General features: G+C 46.4%; 1 protein-coding gene across 1 annotated transcript in view; it reads right to left on the reverse strand.

Annotated features, from left to right (window-relative positions):
- LOC140186334 (multiple epidermal growth factor-like domains protein 9) overlaps positions 1-21,433 on the reverse strand; it is a 231,742-nt gene extending 210,309 nt beyond the window's left edge. The window contains exon 1 of the mRNA XM_072240468.1: positions 20,967-21,433. Coding sequence (XP_072096569.1) covers positions 20,967-21,411 — 445 coding nt within the window. The 5' untranslated portion in view covers positions 21,412-21,433. The remainder of the gene's footprint in view (positions 1-20,966) is intronic.
- Positions 21,434-23,676: the final 2,243 nt, after the last annotated feature.

Consider the following 23,676-nt stretch of genomic DNA (forward strand, 5'->3'; position numbering starts at 1 on the left):
GCCCTCACCCCTTATCAAACCCTCTTGATGTCAGAGCTGGACTTCTCAAATGGCTCTAGGTCATGAGCAGTGAAATCTCAGTGCTTTGATCATGGCGTGGCACCACTGTAGTGTAGAGGTGAAGGCAACGCCATTACCGCTCGGCGTGTCGGAGTTGATAGTTCAATTCTGATGACATCTGTAAGTTTGTATGTTCCTTCCCATGAGCAGGTGGGTTTATTCCAGGTGCTCCAGTTTCCTCCCACAGTCCAAAGGCGTAGGTTAAATGGGCATTGCAAATTCTCCCATGATTAGGCTAGGATTAAATTTATGGGTTGCTGAGTGGTGCAGCTCATAAGGCCAGCAGGGCCTGCTCCATGCTGTAACTTTAAATCGATAAATTAAAAAATAAAGTCTGAAGGGACATCCATGTTTAGTTATTTTGCGAAGTTCAACTTGAAAGACAGAAAGATACACGAGATATCAGATCTCCATTAAAATGACAAACAAATGGAATTCATCAAGTCCGCCTACATTATTTCAGAAGCGCCAACCTGCTGACGTGTTTGAGGCTGAACCAGAGATTCTCCAGACACTTTGCCTGAGAAGCTGCGTCTATAATCTGGCATTGCCCTGTGACAGAGAATGGAGCTTGGATGGCAATGTGTGAAGATCCAGGATATTTCCTTGCTAAAAAACAAAGTCAGGGCATCAGTGTTGTTCAGCACATCCCTAAGGACATCAGTTCTATCACCATTCCTGGAAATCTGAAGTTCAAGATTGCTTATTGGCATTTATACAGTACACCAGTATAAAGCAAAGCAAAATGATTGTTATCCGGCTCTAGTGCAACTTAACTAAGCATAAAGAAACCCATAAAAAACAAAAAACACAATAAGTAACAAGATTGAAGCCTCCTTCAATTATATAGAGACGATCCAGATGCTTGCCTTGTACAGAGCTGATGATGCTGTACAGCTCTCCCACTGAGTCCTTGGCATTAGCACTCGGTGGGTGGGTGGGAGGGGATGTACACAGTAGTGATGTGCAAACACCCTGCAGTTTTTGAGAAATGCATCTGAAAATAGAGAATTTTGGATTTGAGCAGCCTGAATTCACTGGCCTCATCTAAAAAGAAATTATCTTTCTTTCTCAGAACACCGTATTTAAAAGCGACGGTCAGCAAGTACCATACTGGAATTGTCTAAAATGTCAGTGGCAACTAGGACAGTCCGCCTCAATGTTCCAAGTAAAGTTATTAATAAAGTGAAGTATGTGTACATTATCCAATCTCGAAACTCATCTTCTTTCAGGTACCCACAGGAAAATACAAACAGTATCCATGAAAACCACACACAACAAAGACTGACAAACACCCAATATGCAAAAAAAGGGCAAATTATCCAAATAATAGAAAGCAAACAAATAATACTGAGAGCATGAACTGCAGTCCCTGAAAGTGAGTCCACAGGCTGCGGAGGCGGCTCAGCACTGAGATGAGTGAAGCCCGTCCCCGAGCCAGACAAGCCAAAGTGGCCCAGAAGCCCACTGAAGAATAATCTCCCTAGTATGCCTGCATGGTAATCAAATGATCAATGCTAAAGAAAAGCCTGCCTCCCGCTCTCTCAAAAACCTTCCCCATTTTGTGTTATTCGCTTTGTCCATCTATTTGCCGCAATCTTCCTCACATTCCAAACAAAAGGAATTGAGCTGCTGAGGTCAGTGCAGATAGGACTCAGTCTGTAAAACCCCTCAGACAGTCACTCAAGAACAAGACAGAGATCCCATGTTATATAATCGCAGGAAGAAATCCCATGCCTGGTTAAGGGGGGAGGGGATAAGAATTATGAGTACTTTAAAAACTCAAGTTGAAGGTGCAGTTTATGAGGAAGTTACCAGAACTAGAGGGAGTGAGTTAGAGAGATTAGCCAGGCTGGGCCTTTATTCCCTGGGACATCAGAGTATGAGAGGCAATCTTATAGGAATATTTAGAATTATTACAGGGATAGATAAGGGAGATGGTAAGTTAATCTTTCCCTCACAGTAGGGAGTCCAAAACCAGGGGGCATGAGTTTAGTGTGGGAGGGGAAAGACTTAAAAGGGTCTTGAAGGACAACTTTTTCCACTCGGGGGTGGTGAGGATATGGAAAGAACTGCCAGAGGACATGGTTGAGGCAAGTACAATAGTCTCATTTAAGAACCACTTGGATCGGTACATGAAGAGATGGGACTTGGAGACACACAGTAATACAGCAGGGATACAGGCCCTTCAGCCCAACTGGCCCATGCTGACCGTGGAGAGATGGGGGCCAAACACAGGAAACTGACACTCGCTGGATAGGCACCGTGGTCAGCATGGGCTGGTTGGGCTGGAAGGCCTGTATCTGTATTATAATGCTCAGTGGTCAGCATGGATTGGTTGGGCTGAAAAGCCTGTATCTGTATTATAATGCTCACTGTGGTCAGCATGGGCTGGTTGGGCTGAAGGGCCTTTATCTGTGCTAAAATGCTCAGTGGTCAGTATGGGCTGGTTGTGCTGAAGGGCTGTATCTGTACTATAATGCTCAGTGCGGTCAGCATGGGCTGAAGGGCCTGTATCCCTGCTGTATTACTGTGTGACTCCGAGTTAGATTTGGAGCACCAACTACTGGAGGAAGGACAGGGTGGGATGACCTGATGCAGGGTTACAGCCCAAAACGTCTTGTCACCCCCACAGATGCTGCTGAGTTCCTCCAGCAGACTGTTTGATAAGTATTTTATGTGTGTTCCATCTTCTGAAGCCCGTCGCCCCTACGGGAGCATATGCCACTAACAGCAGCTCGCCAGGCCTGGGCCAGTCTTCCAAGTCTAGGTATAGCCCATCTATTCCTCTTCTAGGCAAAGATCCTTCCTCTCCCAGGGATGGAGTTCCTGCTGGCTTTTCAGTAGCTCTGCTTTTTTAACCGGATAGGGTTGCTGGCTCCATGTCCAACCCTATTCCTTTAGCAATCAGGCTTGGGACCATCCATGGCAGAGTTTTATATGTGTTTATTTCTTGAAAATGAATCTCAAGGTAGAATATGATAACATGTATGCACTTTGATAATACATTTAGTTTGACTTTAGCAGTCATTTGTGAAAGCAATCAAGCTCTGCAGACTAACCTCACACCAAAAGGAAGCGTTATGAGTCTCAGCTCCAAGAATCAACAATGTCTCCACTCACCTTCAACCCAACCACAGAACAGAAACAGGCCCTTTGGCCGTTCTAGTCCATGCCAATCCAGGAACCCACCTGAGCTCGTCCCACTTGCCTGTGCTAGTCCCAAATTTCAAGCTGAAACCATGCTGTTGGAGCTGGAAGTATGCAGACAGCTCCCAGCATAACCTTCAAGCTATGTTATTTATTTATTAATAAATAAATGGGTATTATTTATTTATTATTATTTGCCGGTGGGGGCGAGGGGAGGTTGTATTTGTTCAGCTTGCCTTCTTTTGCACACTGGTTGTTTGTTAGTCTTTGTGTGTAGTTTTTCATTGATATGATTGTATTTCTTTATTCTATGTAAATGCCTGCAAGTAATAAATCTCAGGGTACTATAAGGTGAAAGTCTGCAGAAATATATAAATAGACACATACTTTGATTCTACCTGGAATGTTATTGGTCATTGAGCCAAAATGATGCATTTCAATGCAGGTTACATGTGCCAAATAAAATTAATCTTAATCTTAAAAATCTTTACGATCAATTGCAAATATCTTTGACACGTTCCAATTTTACCTGCCTCAACCGTTTCCTCTAGCAACTGGTCCCATGTACTCATTACCATCCACAATGTCACCCGGGGATCCCCTTTCAATCTCTCTCCTCTCACCTTAAACCTGCAGCCTCTAGCTTTAGACTCTCCTATCTCCCCAATCCTGGGACCATCCACCTTATCTACACCTCATGCGATTTGATAAATTTCTAGGTCAAATCAGCCTCCATCTCTCCTGGCTTGTCCAGTTTTTCTCCACAACCCAAGCCCTGCACTCCCGATGATGAGGATAGGAATGAACCAAGACCAACAAAAATGGGACCACTCATCTTAGCATTTCTTTCCAAGGATCACTGGAGAAACCTCTCCTGTGCAGTGTTCTCTAGAAAGCCAATGGAAACAATACTCCAAATGTTATCATTACACTTCTTTGCAGGTGTAGTGTTTTCGCTGACAGAACACAGAACAGTACAGGCCTTCAGACTACAACATTGTGCCGACCTTTCAACCCACTCCAAGATCAATCTAACCCTTCCTTCCCACGTAACCCTCCATTTTTCTTTCATCCATGTGTCTATCTAACAGTCTCTTAGATCTCCTTCATGTATCTGCTTCAACCGCTGCCCTGGCAGGGCTTTCCAGACACCCACCACACTGTGTAGAACACCTCCTTCTAACATCCGCCCAACACTTTCCTCCAATCACCTTAAAATTATACCCTCTCTTATTAGCCATTTCCACCCCGGGAAAAGATCTCTGGCTGCCCACTCGATCTATGTCTCTTATCATCGTGTATCTCAGCAGTGACCTGGACACCTTGATTCCTTCAATGTTCAAAGATCCATCAACCTTACACTTGGTGACCAAGCCCCCTCAGGAGGGAGTATCCAAAAGTTCACGACTGCTGAATGGAAACACTTCCCCTCAGTTCCGAGCAGCCAGCAACTTACTGTGACTCTGTGACCAATGCTCTAGACATCAGCTCTGCATCTAATGAAAATAATTAAAATGCAGGTGCTGGGAATCTTGAATAGAAATAGAGAGTACGAGGAAATCTCAAGCCAGGAGGCGCTGTGGAAAGAGAAGTAGTCTGTGAATTCGGTATCTACCCTGTCAATTCACCAACGAATGTGCCCCTGTTGATGTTACCTTGCAATTTTCTACACTCAAGAGAGTACAGACAATCTGTTTAATCTCTTACCATCAAGCACAGCCCATGTCCCAGGAATCAGTCAGGTGAATTTCACTGCATTTCATCTGGTAGAATGGCAGATTGCCGTCTCAGCAGGAGCCTAAGCAATACCTGCTCACTCAAAGCCAATTTCAATAAAGGCCAAGCCACCATTTGTCTCTCAAACTGACTGCAGTACCCACACACACAAAGCATCCGGCCGAGTACCAAAGACCTATGCTGATCAACTGGCTGGAGTGTTCACCGAGACATTCTCCCTCTCGCCTCAGCAGCCTGAGGTACCCATCTGCTTCAATTATACCAGTGGCTAAGAATGTGGTAACCTGCCTCAGTGATATCGTCCAGCAGCACTTACATCCTCTGTGATGAAGTGCTTTGAGAGGTTGGTAATGAAACGTGTCACCTCCAGCCTGAGAAGTGACTTGGATCCACTCCAAATTGCTGACCAGCACAAGAGGTCCACAGCAGATGCTATTTCATTGGCTCTTCACTCAACCCTGGAACATCCGGGCAGTGAAAATGCATACATCACCATGCACTTGTCGACGACAGCTCAGCTTTCAATACTATCATCCTCACAAAACTAACCAATAAGCTCCAAGACAGTGGCCTCAATACCTACTTGTGCAACTGGGTGCTCAATTTCCTCCCTTGCAGAACCCACTCAGTTGGGATTGGCAACATCTCCTCCACAATCTCCATCAGGTTAAGTGCACTACAAGCTGTGTGCTTAGTCCCCTGTGTTGCTTACTTTACCCTTATGACTGAAGCCAAGCACAGCTCCAATGCCATATTTAAGTCTATTGATGACACCACTGTCGTAAGCCAAATTAAAGGTGATGCCAAATCAGCAGATGGCAGGGAGACTGAAAATCTGGCTGAGTGGGGCCACAATAACCTCTCATTCAATGTCAGCAAGACCAAGGAGCTGATTATTGAAGCAACACACATCAAAGTTGCTGATGAACGCAGCAGGCCAGGCAGCATCTGTAGGAAGAGGTACAGTCGACGTTTCGAGCCCAGACCCTTCGTCAGGACTAACTGAAGGAAGAGTGAGTAAGGGATTTGAAAGTTGGAGGGGGAGGGGGAGATCCAAAATGATAGGAGAAGACAGGAGGGGGAGGGATGGAGCCAAGAGCTGGACAAGTGATTGGCAAAAGGGGATACAAGACGATCATGGGACAGGAGGTCCGGGAAGAAAGACAAGGTGGGGGGGGGGGGGGAAGACCCAGAGGATGGGCAAGAGGTATATTCAGAGGGACAGAGGGAGAAAAAGGAGAGTGAGAGAAAGAATATGTGCATAAAAATAAGTAACAGATGGGGTACGAGGGGGAGGTGGGGCCTTAGCAGAAGTTAGGGAAGTCGATGTTCATGCCATCAAGTTGGAGGCTACCCAGACGGAATATAAGGTGTTGTTCCTCCAACCTGAGTGTGGCTTCATCTTTACAGTAGAGGAGGCCGTGGATAGACATGTCAGAATGGGAATGGGATGTGGAATTAAAATGTGTGGCCACTGGGAGATCCTGCTTTCTCTGGCGGACAGAGCATAGATGTTCAGCAAAGCAGTCTCCCAGTCTGCGTCGGGTCTCGCCAATATATAAAAGGCCACATCGGGAGCACCAGACGCAGTATATCACCCCAGTCGACTCACAGGTGAAGTGTTGCCTCACCTGGAAGGACTGTTTGGGGCCCTGAATGGTGGTAAGGGAGGAAGTGTAAGGGCATGTGTAGCACTTGTTCCGCTAACACGGATAAGTGCCAGGAGGGAGATCAGTGGGGAGGGATGGGGGGGACGAATGGACAAGGGAGTTGTGTAGGGAGCGATCCCTGCGGAACGCAGAGAGAGTGGGGGAGGGAAAGATGTGCTTAGTGGTGGGATCCCGTTGGAGGTGGCGGAAGTTACGGAGAATAATATGTTGGACCCGGAGGCTGGTGGGGTGGTAGGTGAGGACCAGGGGAACCCTATTCCTAGTGGGGTGGCAGGAGGATGGAGTGAGAGCAGATGTACGTGAAATGGGGGAGATGCGTTTAAGAGTAGAGTTGATAGTGGAGGAAGGGAAGCCCCTTCCTTTAAAAAAGGAAGACATCTCCCTCGTCCTAGAGTGAAAAGCCTCATCCTGAGAGCAGATGCAGCGGAGACGGAGGAATTGCGAGAAGGGGATTGCGTTTTTGCAAGAGACAGGGTAAAAAGGGAAATAGTCCAGATAGCTGTGAGAGTCAGTAGGCTTATAGTACACGTCAGTGGATAAGCTGTCTCCAGAGACAGAGACAGAAAGATCTAGAAAGGGGAGGGAGGTGTCGGAAATGGACCAGGTAAACTTGAGGGCAGGGTGAAAGTTGGAGGCAAAGTAAATAAAGTCAACGAGTTCTGCATGCGTGCAGGAAGCAGCGCCAATGCAGTCATCGATGTAGCGAAGGAAAAGTGGGGGACAGATACCAGAATAGGCACAGAACATAGATTGTTCCACAAACCCAACAAAAAGGCAGGCATAGCAGAGTGCTGGTAGAGGGGAACTGATTAGGTCTGGAATCCAAAAAGAAGCGTAGAGCTTTGAGACCTTCCTGATGGGGGATGGAAGTATATAAGGACTGGGTATCCATGGTGAAAATAAAGCGGTGGGGGCCAGGGAACTTAAAATCATCGAAAAGTTTAAGAGCGTGAGAAGTGTCACAAACATAGGTCGGAAGGGATTGAACAAGGGGTGATAAGACCGTGTCGAGGTATGCAGAAACGAGTTCGGTGGGGCAGGAGCAAGCTGAGACAATAGGTCGGCCAGGACAGGCAGGTTTGTGGATCTTGGGTAGGAGGTAGAAACAGGAAGTGCGGGGTGTGGGAACTATAAGATTGGTAGCAGTGGATGGGAGATCCCTTGAGCGGATAAAGTCGGTGATGGTGTGGGAGACAATGGCCTGGGGTGCTCCTTAGTGGGGTCACGATCGAGGGGTAAATAAGAGGAGGTATCCGCGAGTTGTCACTGTGCCTCGGCAAGGTAGAGGTCAGTACGCCAGACTACAACAGCACCCCCCTTATCGGCGGGTTTAATAATGTTAGGATTAGTGCGGAGGGAGTGGAGAGCAGAGCGTTCCGAAGGAGTGAGGTTGGAATGGGGACAAGGTGCGGTGAAGTCGAGACGGTTGATGTCCCGTCGGCAGTTAGCGATAAAGAGATCCAGAGCAGGCAGAAGACCAGAGCGGGGTGTCCATGAAGAAGAGGAGGGTTGAAGACGGGAGAAGGGGTCATCGGTGGGGGTGGAAGCGTCCTTGTTGAAGAAGTAGGCTCGGAGACGGAGAACGCGGAAGAAAAGTTCCGCATCATGACAAACACGGAACTCGCTGAGGTGTGGGCGAAGGGGGACAAACGTGAGGCCCTTACTGAGAACAGAGCATTCTGCCTCCGACAGTTGAAGGTCGGAGGGGATGGTAAAGACCCGGCACGGATGAGAGCTGGGATCAGAGGGGGGAGGGGGGAGGCTGGGTGTGTCAATGGAGAGGGGAGGGTTGGGGTGAGAGGAAGATGGAGCCTCTGAGGGCCCAGGAGTTGACGGTGGGATCTGAGGAAGACGGGGCTGCGGAGTGGTGGTGGGGTAAGGGGAGACGGGAGTCACAACAGCAGCACATAAAGACCCGGCCTGGAGTTCAAGGCTGGCGTCGCAGTTGGTGGTTGCGCAATCGCTGTGAAGGTGTCCATGGTCGTTGCTGGAGTCCGGGTTTTGAATATGCCCTGAGGTGTTGGAGCCGCCGAGATCAATGGCAGGGGCCGCAATCTGAAGTTCATGCCTGCTAGTTTCAGGGCCAGCAGGCTCTGGAGTCCGTAGATGTAGGATCTTGCGATCTTTGCCTAACATGACAAAGTCAAAAAAACGGCGATTGCAGGCGTGAATCCGACAGAGGATGAAATAACGGGTAGCTGATTATTGACCTCAGAAGGAGGAAACTGGAGGTCCATGATCCAGTCCTCTTCAGAAGATCACAGGTGGACAGGGTCAGCAGCTTCAAATTCCTCTGTGTTATCATTTTGGAGGGCCTTTCCTGGGCCAGCACACAAGTGTGATTAAGAAGAAAGCATGGTAGCACCTCTACTTAGAAGATACATTATTTCATCAAAAACTTTGCAAACTTCTATAGAAGTGCGGTGGAGAGTGTATTGCAGCTAGGTATGTAAATACCAATGTCCTTAAATGGAAAATTCTACAAAAAGGACTAGAATATAAAAGCAAAGGTGTAAAGCTGAGACTTTATAAAGCACTGCTGCAGTCTCACTGGGAGTACTGTGAGCAACTTTGGGCCCCTTATCTTAGAAAGGATGTGCTGAAACTGGACAGGGTTCAAAGTAGGTTCACAAAAATGATTCCAGGATTGAACAACTTGTCATATGAAGAACATTTGATGGCTCTGGGCCTGTATTCACTAGATTTCAGAAGAATGAGGGGCAAAGGAATGGAGGCCAAGTCTTTATGTATATTTAAGACAGAGGGTGACAGATTCTTGATTGGTCAGAACATGAAGGGATATGGGGAAAAGGCAGGAGATTGGGGCCGAGGGGAAGAATGGATCAGCCATGATGAAATGGCAAAGTCCAAGAACCAAATAGCCTAACTTTGCTCCTATATCTTATGCTCTTATGGTCTAAAAGGTAGTGGACATAGCCCGCACAAAATGCTGGAGGAACTCAGCAGGCCAGACAGCATCTATGGAAAAGAGTAAACAGTCAATGTTTCGGGATGAGACTCTTCATCAGGTGCACCACCCAGGAGAGGGGGACCATTGCTGAAAGTTCATGAAATTGATGTTCATGCCATTGGGCTGGAGGCTACCCAGAACTTCTGGTAATGCCCCCACCCCCTTCACCATTCCCATTTCCCTCTCTCACCTTATCACCTCCCTCTGGTGCTCCTCCCCCTTTTCATGGCCTTCTGTCCTCTCATCAGATTCCTCCTTCAACCTGTATCTCTTTCACCAATCAACCTCCCAGCTCTTTACTTCAGCCCTCCTCCCCTCCTGGTTTCACTTCTCACCTTGCGGTTCTTCCTCCCCTCTCCCCACATTCTTCCTCTGACACCTCCTCCTTTTTTTTCTAGTCCTGAAGGGTCTCAACTCAAAACGTCAATTGTACTCTTTTCTATAGATGCTGCCCGGCCTGTTGAATTCCTCCAGAATTGTGTGTGTGCTTGGATTTCCAGCATCTGCAGATTCTCTCTTGTTAATGCAAGTATCTAATCAGCCAATCATGTGACAGCAACTCAATGCAGAAAAGCATGCAGACATGGTTAAGAGATTCTGTTGTTCTTCAGTCCAAACATCAGAATGGAGAAGAAAAGTGATCTAAGTGGCTTTGAACATGAAATGATTGTTGGTGCCAGATGGGGAGGTTTGAGTATCTCAGAAACTGCAGATCTCCTGGGATTTTCACATGCAACAGTCTCGAGCTTACAGGGAATATTGGGAAGATCAAAAAACATTCAGTGAGTGACAGCTCTGTGAGTGAAAACACCTTGTTAATGAGAGAAGTCAGAGGAGGATGGCCAGACTGGTTCAAGCTGACAGTAACTCAAACAACCACTCATGACAATGATGTGCAGGAGAGCATCTCTGAATGTCCAACATGTTGAACCTTGAAGTGGATGGGTTTCACAGCAGAAGGTACAGAGTAATAACATGTTCACTGAGCGTAGAAACCGGCTTACAAGCACACTGGACCACAGCAATAAGATTCTATCCACTGAGGAAATGCTGTTTTCTCCACATCGAAAGGGGAACACTGCCAAAGGAGCGTTATTTCTGCACTTGAAAATCAAAAACACGAAGATATTCCAATGTGTTTTGCCATGGTCTTTCAGTTCATGAGCTGGAGAGAGTGGGTGGTAACTGAGCAGTCTGTCTCCTTCACTGCTGCGGTTACAGAGGTAGCAGAAAATAAAAGATTGTTTTCCTCCACACCACCTCGTCAGCTGAGCTGCACATTCTTCACATAAATGACACCATACAAAGTGAACAAAAATGTCATGTTTGAAATAATGGCTGGTATTGTGCATGGCTTTGAGAGCTTCGGAATTGAAATTATGCTTTCAATCACTCCGACATTCCCACCCACCACTTCGCCAGCATATTATTTCCTTGTCGGTCTGCCATCTCACAACAGCAATCCACCAGAACAGATTATTGCATAATATTCACATAAACTAGAAAATACCACAACGAGGAAAATTATAATTGCTCACCCAACAATTTAAACATGCAATCACCAGGTTTAGATCTAAAAATATCCCCTAACCTGTGCTGACACAAACGAACACAAAACCCCGCCCTGTCAACATTCCAGATTAATTAGCCTTTTGTTCATTAAAAAAACATTTGAAGAATCCAGCAGTGACAATTCCAACCCAATGATCTCATCCAAAGAACAGATCTGCTACACAAGTATTGGGGCATAAATAAGCAGCAGAAAATAGCATTGTTGATGACAAACATCTCAGCAATGATAGAAATATTCCAAAACATAAACCACCAACTATATCAATATTCACACTTGGAGTAGTGTTCAGTTATGGTCACGTCATTATAGGAAAGATGTGGAAGCTTTAGAGAGGGTACAGAGGAGATTTACCAGGATGCTGCCTGGATTAGACAGCGTGTCTTATGAAGATTGGCTGAGTGAGCTGGGGCTTTTCTCTTTGGAGTGAAGGAGGGTGAGAGGTGACTTGTTGGAGGCGTACAAGATAATAAGAGGCATATAGAGGTATAGATCAAGTGGACAGCCAGAGACTTCTCCCAGGGTGGAAATGGCTAATATGAGGGGGCATAATTTAAGGTGATTGGAGGAAAGTATTGGGGGTGGGGGGTGGGGGGTGGATGCCAGAGGTAAGGATTTTACAGAGTAGTAGGTGTATGGAACATGCTGCCAGGGATAATAGCAGAGGCAGATAGAGTAGAGACATTTAAGAAACTCTTGGATAGGTACATGGATGTGTGAGGGAAAGGTTAGCCTGATTTTAGAGTAGATTAAAAAGTTAGCACAGTGATGTGTGCTGAAGGGACTGTACAGTACTGTGCTATAATGTTCTATGTTCAATATTCAGAAATGCTCGGTCCTACAGGGAGTTTAGATGTGCTCACCACAGAAATTACAAACAAAGCTATCTGCTGATCTCAAAATTCATTTAAAGAGATAAGTTGGAATGAACAGTCTCCCGTGTAACTGTGTTAGTTCGTTATCACAAAACCTCATGGAAAAATCCAGAGCCAGAGTCCTACATTGAGTTCAACACTGACTCACAACTCCTGCGACAATGCTGGTGCCAATCTGAATTGGTCTCCACCGTTCCTTTGGATTCATTAGCTGCGTGGGGAGGGAAAGCCTGCTACGCGGGCAACAGCTTGTTCTCCGTATCATATTGCCTTGGCTCGGGTAAACACGGACAGATGGGACAGCACATCCATGGTTGACCCCGATGGAAAGCCTCATTAGCACAGCTCACCCAACAGTTCTGTGAATTGATCACTCCTCTCTTTAATCATTCACCTTCAATCTATATCCCTTATCACTTCTCCCCAATATCCACGAGCGAACTCAGCATTCCAGCCAGGCTCCAACTGGAGATCATCTTCCTCTTTTCTTAAAGAAAAATATCCACAGTCCACTAGGATAGAAGTGGAAATTCCATCTGTTATTCCACCGGATAATCAGGTTATAGAAACACCTTAAAACACACAAATCGTTTTGCCTTTCAACAACTGCAGATTTTTCTAAGTTGTTTTTTGTAGATCCTTATTACTATTTATTTCTATTACTATTTATTACTATTTATTCCTTTATTACTATTTATTATTTATCGTGCAACTGTAACGAAAACCAATTTCCCCCAGGATCAATAAAGTATGACTATGACTATCCAGATTAGTAAGTTTATGTATTTAAAGGTTCAGTGTGGAACAGACCTTTCTGGCCCTTTGAGCCGCACCACTAGCAACCCACCTATTTAACCCTAGCCTAATCACAGGATAGCTTACAATTAATCTACTAACTGTGGGAGGAAACCAGGGGACCAGGAGGAAACACACACACTCCTTGGGAAGCAAGGACAAACGTCTTACTGAGAGCGCTGGGACTGAACTGTGAACTCCGACACCCCGAGCTGTCACAGCATCACACTAACCACTGCGCTACTGTGGCAGTCACGCTAGCCGCTATGCTACTGTAGCGTACTTTCATCTAAAGCAGGGCGCAATCAAACTCCCTGCTCACGTGAATCACATAGAGTAGACGGTATACATGCTAAAGGTTTGAAATGGGAAATTAAGAGATTTGCTTTATTTGTCACACATACAGTGAATTCACCACGTGCTGGAGACAGCCCGCAAGTGTCACCACACTTCTGGCTCCCACAACTTACTAACCCTAACCCGCATGTCCCTGGATTGTGGAAGGCAACTGGAGCACCCGGAGGAAACCCACACAGTCATGGGGAGAATGTTACAGGCTGCAGCGAGAATTGAACCCTGATTGTTGATCGCTGCTGCTATAAAGCAATGCGCTAAACTCTAGGTCAGCGTGCCACCCCAGTACGATGTGAGGTGGACACCCCGGTATATGACTTACAGCCATTCATTTCATCTGTCAATGACCCCCTGTAGTTTCCACACTCATCTCCACAGAAAGATAACCTGAGCTGATCTCTGCCCCGAATTGCTCCTTAACCTTCATTGGACTTTACCCCATTAACAAACTTCACTTGATTCACCTGCAAGCTCTCCAGGGATGAAAAGATAGGACAACAGAAACTGACTCCAATTCCTTCCACCCCATCTCTCCAACTCCTGCCTCCTGGACAATCACCAACCATTATTCTCTAATTCTACGAACTTTCACTTTTGCTATTGACCTCTTTGTGAAACCTCATCAAATGTCTTCTGGCAGCTGACATGACCCACATCTGGACAATATAGACTAACATCATCTTTCTACTACATCTGCTTATTATTTTGCATTGAAGAGCAACTTCTTGCTACATCACACACATGAATGGTTTAAGTCGGAACAAACAAACAACAGAATGAAAGGATTTGTGTTTCTGAAGTTGAAGCAAGTAAGGAATAAAGGAACAGTGAGAGTTGCTGTCCAGCACTGTCAACGGTGCATTTAAAATTAAGAGGCAGAGGTCAGAATTTTTCTGTCCCACAGTGAGGGAATGTCCCTGTGATTACCAGAAACAAGTCACATCACACAACGTACACTATCCCATTATTTTCAAAAGGCAGGAAAAGTAATAGTCACGGACCGAAGCTGAGCACATGACTTAAAAACATCATTAACAGCTGCCTGTCACAAAAAGAGTTACTTTATTTTCTACAAAAGAATGCTAATGACACTGTACCAAAAGGTTTCATCCTTTGACATTGGACCAAGTGATGAACTCTCGCAACTCCACTATGGATAGTCCCAAGCCCGAGTCTGAAAGGAGGAGGGTTGGACATGGGGCTAGCAACCATATAACCATATAACAATTTAACAACCATATAACAACGCCATCATGTAAAAACCCAGAGCTACAGAAACAGCAACAGGAGCTCATCCCTGTCCCTGGGAGAGGAATGATCTTCACCTAGAAGAGCTACAGCTGGATTTGAAAGACTGGCTTAGGACAGAGGATTCTGGCAAGCGGTTGTTGGCAGCCTATGCCCCAGTAGGGGTGACAGGGTTAAGTAAGAGTTCTCTCCAGTATGACAGGTGAATTGGGTGCAGACTTCCACTAATTGTGAGCTTTCATGTAACCTTTGTAAAATTTTGCAATAAAAACGTTCCTTGAAATAGTTACGAACAGTAACCAATTATTCAATGGATATGCTAAACATGGGAAATATCACCAAAGACAAGTCGGAATAATAAATTGTGCTCTATGATTAATTTTAAACAATTAAGCTAACCTTAAAATTTCTACTTGCTAATCATTTGTAACATTGGCGTTCTTCGGTTCTTTCACACTAAATTAAAAAATAATTGCCTAGAAATTTAAAATGCATAACATTATTTTTCACCATGATACAACTGAACTTCATGCAGCAATAGAAAATGCCAACATCCAGTTCCAGGCTGTTTTACATTACGTGGAAATTCATCTGTATACTGTAATTAATTTACATATTTATTATTTTTTTTTCTTCTTCTTCTATATTATGTAGTGCATGGAACTGCTGCTGTTAAGGTTACAAATTTCACAACACATGCCGGTGATTCGGATTCTGATTTGGTGACGTAGAGATAGAGTTATCACAGCATGCAACCAGGCCCTTCCACCCATCTGCTCCATGTTGTCCTAGTCTTGTAAATGCAGGCAGTAGTCACAATGATATACAATTCACTGGTACAGGAGGTAAGTAACACTGTATGTGCTTACACCTTTGATATGGTTGGGCTCATTCTGGGGCAGCTGGTGGACAGACCAAGCCCTGTATATAATCTTGCCACGTGGGAACACAAGGAACTGAAACCATAAGTGGGCGAGTTGTAGTAGGTTACCAGACAAAACTGACTTAGAAAGTAAAAACTTCTCCAATTCCCTACACTTTCAACTGACTGTCAGATATTAACTGTCCTTCTTAAAAATATGAGAAAACAGTAGCTCGTTTATTTCATTATTTAGAGATACTTCTGAACCTTCGAGATGCACTGCCCAGCAACCCACTGATTTAATCCTAGCCTGATCACGGTACGACTTACAATGACTAATTAACCTACTAACTTTGGAATGCGGTCGGGAACCAGAGGACCCGGAGGAAAGCCATGTGCACATGGGAAGGAACATACCAACTAGTACTAGAACTGAATGCCAACGCTACGAACTACAATTAGATTAGATTAGATTCAACTTTATTGTCATTGTGCCGAGTACAGATACAAAGACAATGAAATGCAATTAGCATCGGACCAGAAATGCAAAGTATAGTGTTATTTACAAAATAACTGTGAATAAAAAAAGTGCTACAGCACACAAATATAAAAGTACTGAGACAGTACAATACAAATGCAATAGTGCTTAGCACTGTGATGAGAGGTTCAGCAGTGTCACAGCCTCAGGGAAGAAGCTCTTCCTGTGCCTGCTGGTGTGGGAGCGGAGGCCCCTGTAGCGCCTACCAGATGGGAGGAGAGTAAAAAGTCCATGGTTCGGGTGAGATGCATCCTTGATAATGCTTTTCACCCAGCCCAGGCAACGTTTATGGTAGATGTTCTCAATGGTGGGTAATTGGATGCCGATAATCTGCTGGGCAGTTTTCACCACACGCTGAAGTGCTATGCGGTCCTATATGGGACAATTGCCATACCACACTGAGATGCAGTTGGTGAGTATGCTCTCAATGGTACAGCGGTAAAAGTCTGCCAGTATCCTGGGACAGAGGTGAGCTTTCTTGATGCATCTTTTTGATCAGGATGGAGGAGTTCAGGGACCAGGTGAGACCCTCAGAAATGCGGACACCAAGAAATTTAAAGCTTGGTACATGCTCCACTACAGTTCTGTTGATGTAGATGGGGACGTGAGTGTGACTCCTGGCATGCCTGAAGTCCACAATGATCTCCTTGGTCTTCTGGGTGTTAAGGGCCAGGTTGCTGTCGGCACACCATGTGGCCAGGTGCCGGACCTCATCCCTGTAGGCCGTCTCGTCATCCCCTCTGATCAGACCAACCACCATGGTGTCGTCTGCGAACTTGATAGCATCACTAACCACTACGCTACCATACAAGTGAGCGGAACACAGCAGCGTCATTAACTGCACTCCATATGGTGTTATACGCAAAAGGTAAGCAGGGAGCTGCTGATTCTGTTGTACTGATTAAAAATTAGCTTCACTTATTACACGTATATCGAAACATACAGTGATATGTGTCATTTCCACCAACGACCAACACACTCAGAGGACACGTTGGTGGCAGCCCACAAGTGTCACCACACGTTGGCACAACTCACTAACCCTAAACTGTACGTACTCTAAAGGTGGGAGAAAACTGCAGCACCGGAGAGAACCCGGCAGTCACAGGGAAAAAACGTACAAACTCCTTACAGCAGTCGTGGGAATTGAACTGTCATCACTCGTGCTGTAAAGCGTTATGCTAACCACCTATATGCCTGCTGCTGCTCCAGAGTTTCCCTTCCCCTCTGTTTTTTCTCCAGAACAGGCCGATATGCTGGACAGCCCTCCCTCCACTACTTCGGCCTGGCGACCGCCCGGTCTGAAGGGAGAGTGAGCGCTAAGACGCCGCACAATGGAGCAAGGTGGTCTCCGTCAATCCAAAAGGATCCTCAAACTGACATAACAACTGCTTCTTTCTCCACAGATCCAAGATTATTTAATGCCATTCATCTACACCTCCCTGGAAGGAGGGATGTCCACATAAACACAAGAGATCTTGTAGATGTTGGAAATCCAGAGCAACACGCACAAAACACTGGAGGAACTCAGCAGGTGCATCTGCATCAATGGAGAGGAATAAACAGTTAACGTTTCATGATGAGACCCTTATTTTAGCAAAGCACTTTAAGGGTCTCAGCCCAAGACGTCATTTGTTTATTTTCGCCATTGATGCTGACTGACCTGCTGAGTTCCTCCAGCATTTGGTGTGCATTGTTCTGATTCAAGGCTGCTTAATGTCATTTCCAGGACACAAGTGTAAAGAAGGATGAAATAATTGTTTCTCCCAATCCAATGCAGCAAAAAGAAAGACAATAAGATAAAAAACACAATAATAATAATAATAATAAAAAACACAATACATATAAATACATAAGGAGAGCTTATATTCTTAGATTGATTGTATGTCCACAAAGTAACACCGGGCCCAGGAGTACCTGTACATAAGGTGACTGACTAATGATGCTAATCACAATCAGGTTTATTATCTGTTTATATCATGTTAAAAATATTGCTTTGTGATGTCAGTACATGGCAAAGACATAAAATTATGAAAAATTACAAAATAAATAATGCAAAAGAAACTGACTGGCTGAGTATTTCCTGTTTTATAGTCAAACAATTTCCTTCTTTTAACTGGAAGATGCTTCCTTATATTTTTTTCCACTAACCAAGGACATGCAGGTGCATGTTACAGCCTCGAGTCTGCAAGTTAAACCCAGGCACTGGGTAATTCAGAAAGCAGAGTTCACTCCTACCCTCCTTGTGTCTTTATTCACAAGGTTACTGGAGGAACTCATCAGCTTGCCCTTCTTGGATAATAACAATGCACGCTCTTTGTGATGAGAGGGTTTACGTTTCACTTGGCTGAGCTATCACAATAACAGTACAGATGCAATGGCAGCAAACTATTAGATCGTGTGGGCACCATCAACAATCTACTTTATTCAAAGTAAATTCAGAATCAGCTTTAATAGCACTGGCATATGTTATGAGATTTGTTGTTTTGTGGCAGCAGTACCATACAATACATAATAAAAACAGTGAATTACAGTACTGTATATATAGTGTAATTCACTGTTTTATATTTATTTATAAAGTTAAATTAAATAAGAGGAGCAAATAAAGTAGTGAGGTAGTGTTCGTGGGCTCAATGTCTGTGCAGAAATCTGACGACAGAGGAGAAGCAGATGTTCCTGAATCACTGAGTGTGCCTTCAGGCTCCTGTATCTCCTTCTTGATGGCAGCAATGAGAGGGCATATCCTGGGTGACAGGTGCCGCCTCTTTGAGGCATTGCTCCTTGAAGGTATCCTTGATAGGGGGAGGCTAGTGCCCATGCTGGAGCTGATTGAGCTTACAACTTCCTGCAGCTTTTTTCAATCCTGTGCAGTAGCACTCCCCCCCCAATACTAGACAGTGACGCAATCCGTTAAAATGCTCTTCATGCTACAAATGTATAAATGTACGAGTGTCTTTAGTGATATGCCAAATTTCCTCAAACTCATAACAAAATGTAGTGACTTTCTTGCCTTCTTTGTAACTGCATTGATATGCTGCCAGGATAGATCCTCAGCGTTGTTGACACCTAAGAACTTGACATCACTCACCCTTTCCACTTCTGATCTCTCAGTGAGGACTGGTGTGTTCCCTCATCTTACCGCTTCTGAAGTCCGGAATCAATTCTCTGGTCTTACTGATGTTGAATACAAGGTTGTTGTTGAGACATCACTCAAGCAGCTGATCTATCTCACTCCTGTACACCACCTTGTCACCATCTGACATTCTGCCAACAATAGCTGTGTCGACAGCAAACTTCATCTGTGCCTAGGTATAGGGAGACGAGCAGTGGGCTAAGCTCACGTTCATGAGGTGCGCCAACGTTCATTGTCAGCAAGGTAGAGCTGTTATTTCTGATCCACACAAACTGTGTTCTTCCTGTTGGGAAGTCAAGGATCCAGTTGCAGAAGGAGGTACAAAGGCCCAGGTTTTGGAGCTTTTTGATCAGAACTTATAGTCAAAGTACATATACGTCACCATATACAACCCTGAGATTCATTTTCCTGCAGGCATACTCAGTAAATATAATAACATAACACAGAACATTACAGAACAGTACAGCCTTTCGGCCCACAAAGTTTTAACTTACACTAAGATCAAAACCATAACAGAATCAATGAAAGCCTGCATCCAACAGGCTGGACAAACAACCAACTGTACAAATACAAAAGAAAATAATGATAATAAACAAGCTATAAACAGAGAACCTGGGACGAAGCGTCCCTAAAAGTGAGTGGACAGGCTGTGAGAACAGTTCAGTGTTGGGTGAGTGAAGTTAACCCCTCTGCTTCAACAGCCTAATGAAATAACTGTTCCTGAACTGAAACCTGTACAGATTTGGTGTACATGGATTAGGAATTTGATGTGGTGTGTTGGTCAAGAGGTTAAAGTTAGAATATGGAATAAAATGTGTATTAATACATAAATATCATGCATGTAAAACGTTATAAAAAGTGGTTTAAAGAGGACATCTTAAAGGGGCAGTGGCTCAAGGAGGAAGCATCCATCCATCCATCCATCACTAAGGGCCCTCACTATTCGGGACATGCCCTCTTCTTATTTCTAACATGGGGAAAGGACACAGGAGCCTGAAGGCACACAGTCAATAATTAAGCAAGTGCTTCTTCACCTTTGCCATCAAATTTCTGAACGGTCCGTGAACACTACCTAATTACTCTTTTCTGCACTCTTTAGTTTTGTCATTTATAGCAATTTCATGTCTTTTCACTGTACAGGTGCCGCAAAGTAAACACAGTTCACTTCACGTAAGTCAGTGATGATAAACCCGTTTCTGAAGACTGGCAGCAAGGCAGGAACTTCTGCTGTGCGCGGGAAAATGCCCAGGAGATCTGAGAAGTTCCCTGGGCACCTTTTAAACCAGGTTTCCTGCACCTGTGCGAACACGGGCGAGTCCACAGCACCCCGAACCCCAGTTGTGTATAACGGCCTTGGCCTTCCTCAACTCACACACGGTGTTCCTGAGTCACAACAAAACCTAGACCATAAAGCATGATGTAATTTGAAACCTCAACAAGGAAGTGACAATATCCCCGTCTGACTTCAGTTTCGTGTTTTACCAGTGTCTGAGGAATCCCCTGGCCCTCGCTTGCAAACACAGGAACAGCACATTAGCAGTGACAATTCTCAAAACACATCCAGCTGTATGTTCTAACCAAAACACTCCGTTCAGCCATAAACCGAGGCGCACACATGCTCTGCCTTCACACCCACAATAAACAAGTGTCCCACTGTGAGGGAGAGCCAGGCCCGTGTGTCAGTGTGGCACCCAATCCCGAACGCCAGGCATCCCGGCTCTAATCACCTCCTGAGGACGTGCGGATGGATGCTGGGGGTGGGTGGGGGCACTGGCGGCGGGGAGGGAGGCAGATTCCCCACCGCAGGCTCGGTCTGGGGCACAACCCACCGCCTCGTTTCCCATTGTTTACGCCGCAGATTGCCCCGCACGCCCCATCACTGCGAGCGGACCCGCCGCCGCTGCCCACCCACACAGCCTCCGCGAACCGACACCGTCTCGGCAGCCCCGCCGGACCTCGGAGACAGAGAGCACCGCATCGCTAAACCCACACACAAGGACACTCACCTTGCATCGGTTCGTCCAGCCAGCCGGCGGTGGGCAGCGGCTGACCTCCGGTGCTGCTAGAGTTGGCGGCGGCGGTGGGTAGCAGCTGGCCACTGGCGCTGGTAGAGGTGGGCAGCAACTGACCAGTGGCGCTGGTAGAGGTGGGCAACAACTGACCAGTGGCGCTGGTAGAGGTGGGCAGCAACTGACCAGTGGCGCTGGTAGAGGAGGGCAGCAGCTGACCAGTGGCGCTGGAAGAGGTGGGCAACAACTGGCCAGTGGTGCCCGGCGTGCTGTAGGCGCTTCCCGAGCCCTCGGTACCATTCCAGCCCACCGTACCGGCGGTGTGCACCGGCCACGCCAGGCACAGGACGACGAGAGCGAGCCCGGGCGCCGGCGGCCGCATGCTGCCCGGTCGGAGCCCCCCAGTGCACCGCTGCCTGCAGCCGGCTCGTTGCAGCCGCATCCCAGCCTGAGTGACAGCTCGTCCCGGGAGCCCGGCGGGGGGAGGGGGGAGGGGAAATGGGGGCGGCCTCCAACATGACAGACGGGCGGCTCGTCCAACCGCAGCACAGCCGGTTGCGCTCTCATCCAATCGTCATGGGGAGCGGCGCGGCCGCACCAATCACAACGCGGCGTGCAGCTAGCAGGATTTCTCACCCTCAGCCAGCCACCCCGCCCCGGCAAGCTAGGTAGAGGCGTGCACTGTCTGGGTATCCGGAGACGGAGGGTCGGTGTAACATATCGTGTAAGTAAAAGTAAACGTGCAAATCTGACGTAAAATCAGAAAATCCCCCAAAAGCCCTCAACGAATCAGACAACAGGCGTGAAAAGAGACGGTACTGTAATTCACCTTTCAGGTTGATGTTCTGTGTTTCCCTTCACCTCCGCTGGCTGACCTGCTGGACAGAGTGCTCCTACCTGAGAAAGCCAGACTTTCTGCCGAGGTGCGCGTCCAGCTGGTGATGCACGTTTGTCTGTTGATCTCTGCCTGCACATTTTACTGTTCATTTTACTCAGACCTACAGTGTGGAACAGGCCCTTGGAGGCACACTGCCCGGCAACGGTCCGATTTAACTCGAGCCTAATCACAGAACAATTTACAATTTCCTATTAACTTCCCAACCAGTACGTCTTTGGAATGTGAAGGAAACCTACGCCGCACACACAGGAAGAATGTACTAACTTTCTTAAAGGAGGATGCTGGAATTGAACTCCCAATTCCAACACCCCCCAAAGGCTCGTCACTACTGCCTCCCCGATGTCCATATTGTTCCATCACCTGACATTCGTGTGCCTACCTGAACGTCTCTAAAATGCATCAATCTCATTTACTTCCACCATTTTCCCTTGGCAGCACATCGTAGTCACACAAAACTCTCTGAATAAAATACTTGCCTCACGTATCCACCTTCGATTTACCCTCTCTCCCCTTAAATGCATGCCCTTTGGTAACTCCATGATGAAGATAGCAGAGGTATATCTATCCCTCTCATAATCTTTGGTCATGTCTCCCCTCAGCATCTGCCAGTCCAGAGCAAACAACTGAAGTGTGTCTAACCTCTTATAGGCTGTGCCCTCCAATCCAGGCAACATAGACTGTGCCCTCTAATCTGGGCAACATAGACTGTGCCCTCCAATCCAGGCAACATAGAGTGTGCCCTCCAATCCGGGCAACATAGACTGTGCCATCCAATCCGGGCAACATAGACTGTGCCCTTCAATCCAGGAAATATAAGCTGTTCCCTCCAGTCCGGGCAACAAAGAGTGTGCCATCCAATCCAGGCAAAATAGACTGTGCCCTCCAATCTGGGAAACATAGACTGTACCCTCCAATCCGGGAAACATAGACTGTGCCCTCCAGTCCGGGCAACATAGACTGTACCCTCCAATCCGGGCAACATAAAGTGGGCCCTCCAATCCAGGCAAAATAGAGTGTGCCCTCTAATTCTGGCAACATAGACTGTGCCCTCCAATCCAGGCAACATAGACTGTGCCCTCCAATCCAGGCAACATAGAGTGTGCCCTCCAATCCGGGCAACATAGACTGTGCCCTCCAATCCAGGAAACATAGACTGTGCCCTCCAATCTGGGCAACATAGACTGTGCCCTCCAATCCGGGCAACGTAGAGTGTTGCCCTCCAATCTGGGCAACATAGACTGTGCCCTCCAATCCAGGCAACATAGACTGTGCCCTCCAATCCAGGCAACATAGAGTGTGCCCTCCAATCCGGGCAACATAGACTGTGCCCTCCAATCCAGGAAACATAGACTGTGCCCTCCAATCTGGGCAACATAGACTGTGCCCTCCAATCCGGGCAACATAGACTGTGCCGTCCAATCTGGGCAACATAGACTGTGCCCTTCAATCTGTGCAACATAGACTGTGCCCTCCAATCTGGGCAACATAGACTGTGCCTTCCATCCGGGCAACATAGACTGTACCCTTCAATCCAGGTAACATAGACTGTACCCTCCAATCCAGGAAACATAGACTGTGCCCTCCAATCGAGGCAACATAGACTGTGCCCTCCAATCCGGGAAACATAGAGTGTGCCCTCCAGTCCAGGCAACATCCTGATAAACCTCTCCACAACCTTGACATCCTTCCCGCATTGGGATGACCAGAACTGTATGCAATACTCCAGATGTGGGTAACTGGAGTTTTATAAATCTACAACATAACTTCCTGACTTTTGAACCTCAGTTCCTCGACTAATAAAGACAAGCA

The sequence above is a fragment of the Mobula birostris genome, chromosome 22 (assembly GCF_030028105.1).
Source record: "Mobula birostris isolate sMobBir1 chromosome 22, sMobBir1.hap1, whole genome shotgun sequence".
NCBI lineage: Eukaryota > Metazoa > Chordata > Chondrichthyes > Myliobatiformes > Myliobatidae > Mobula > Mobula birostris.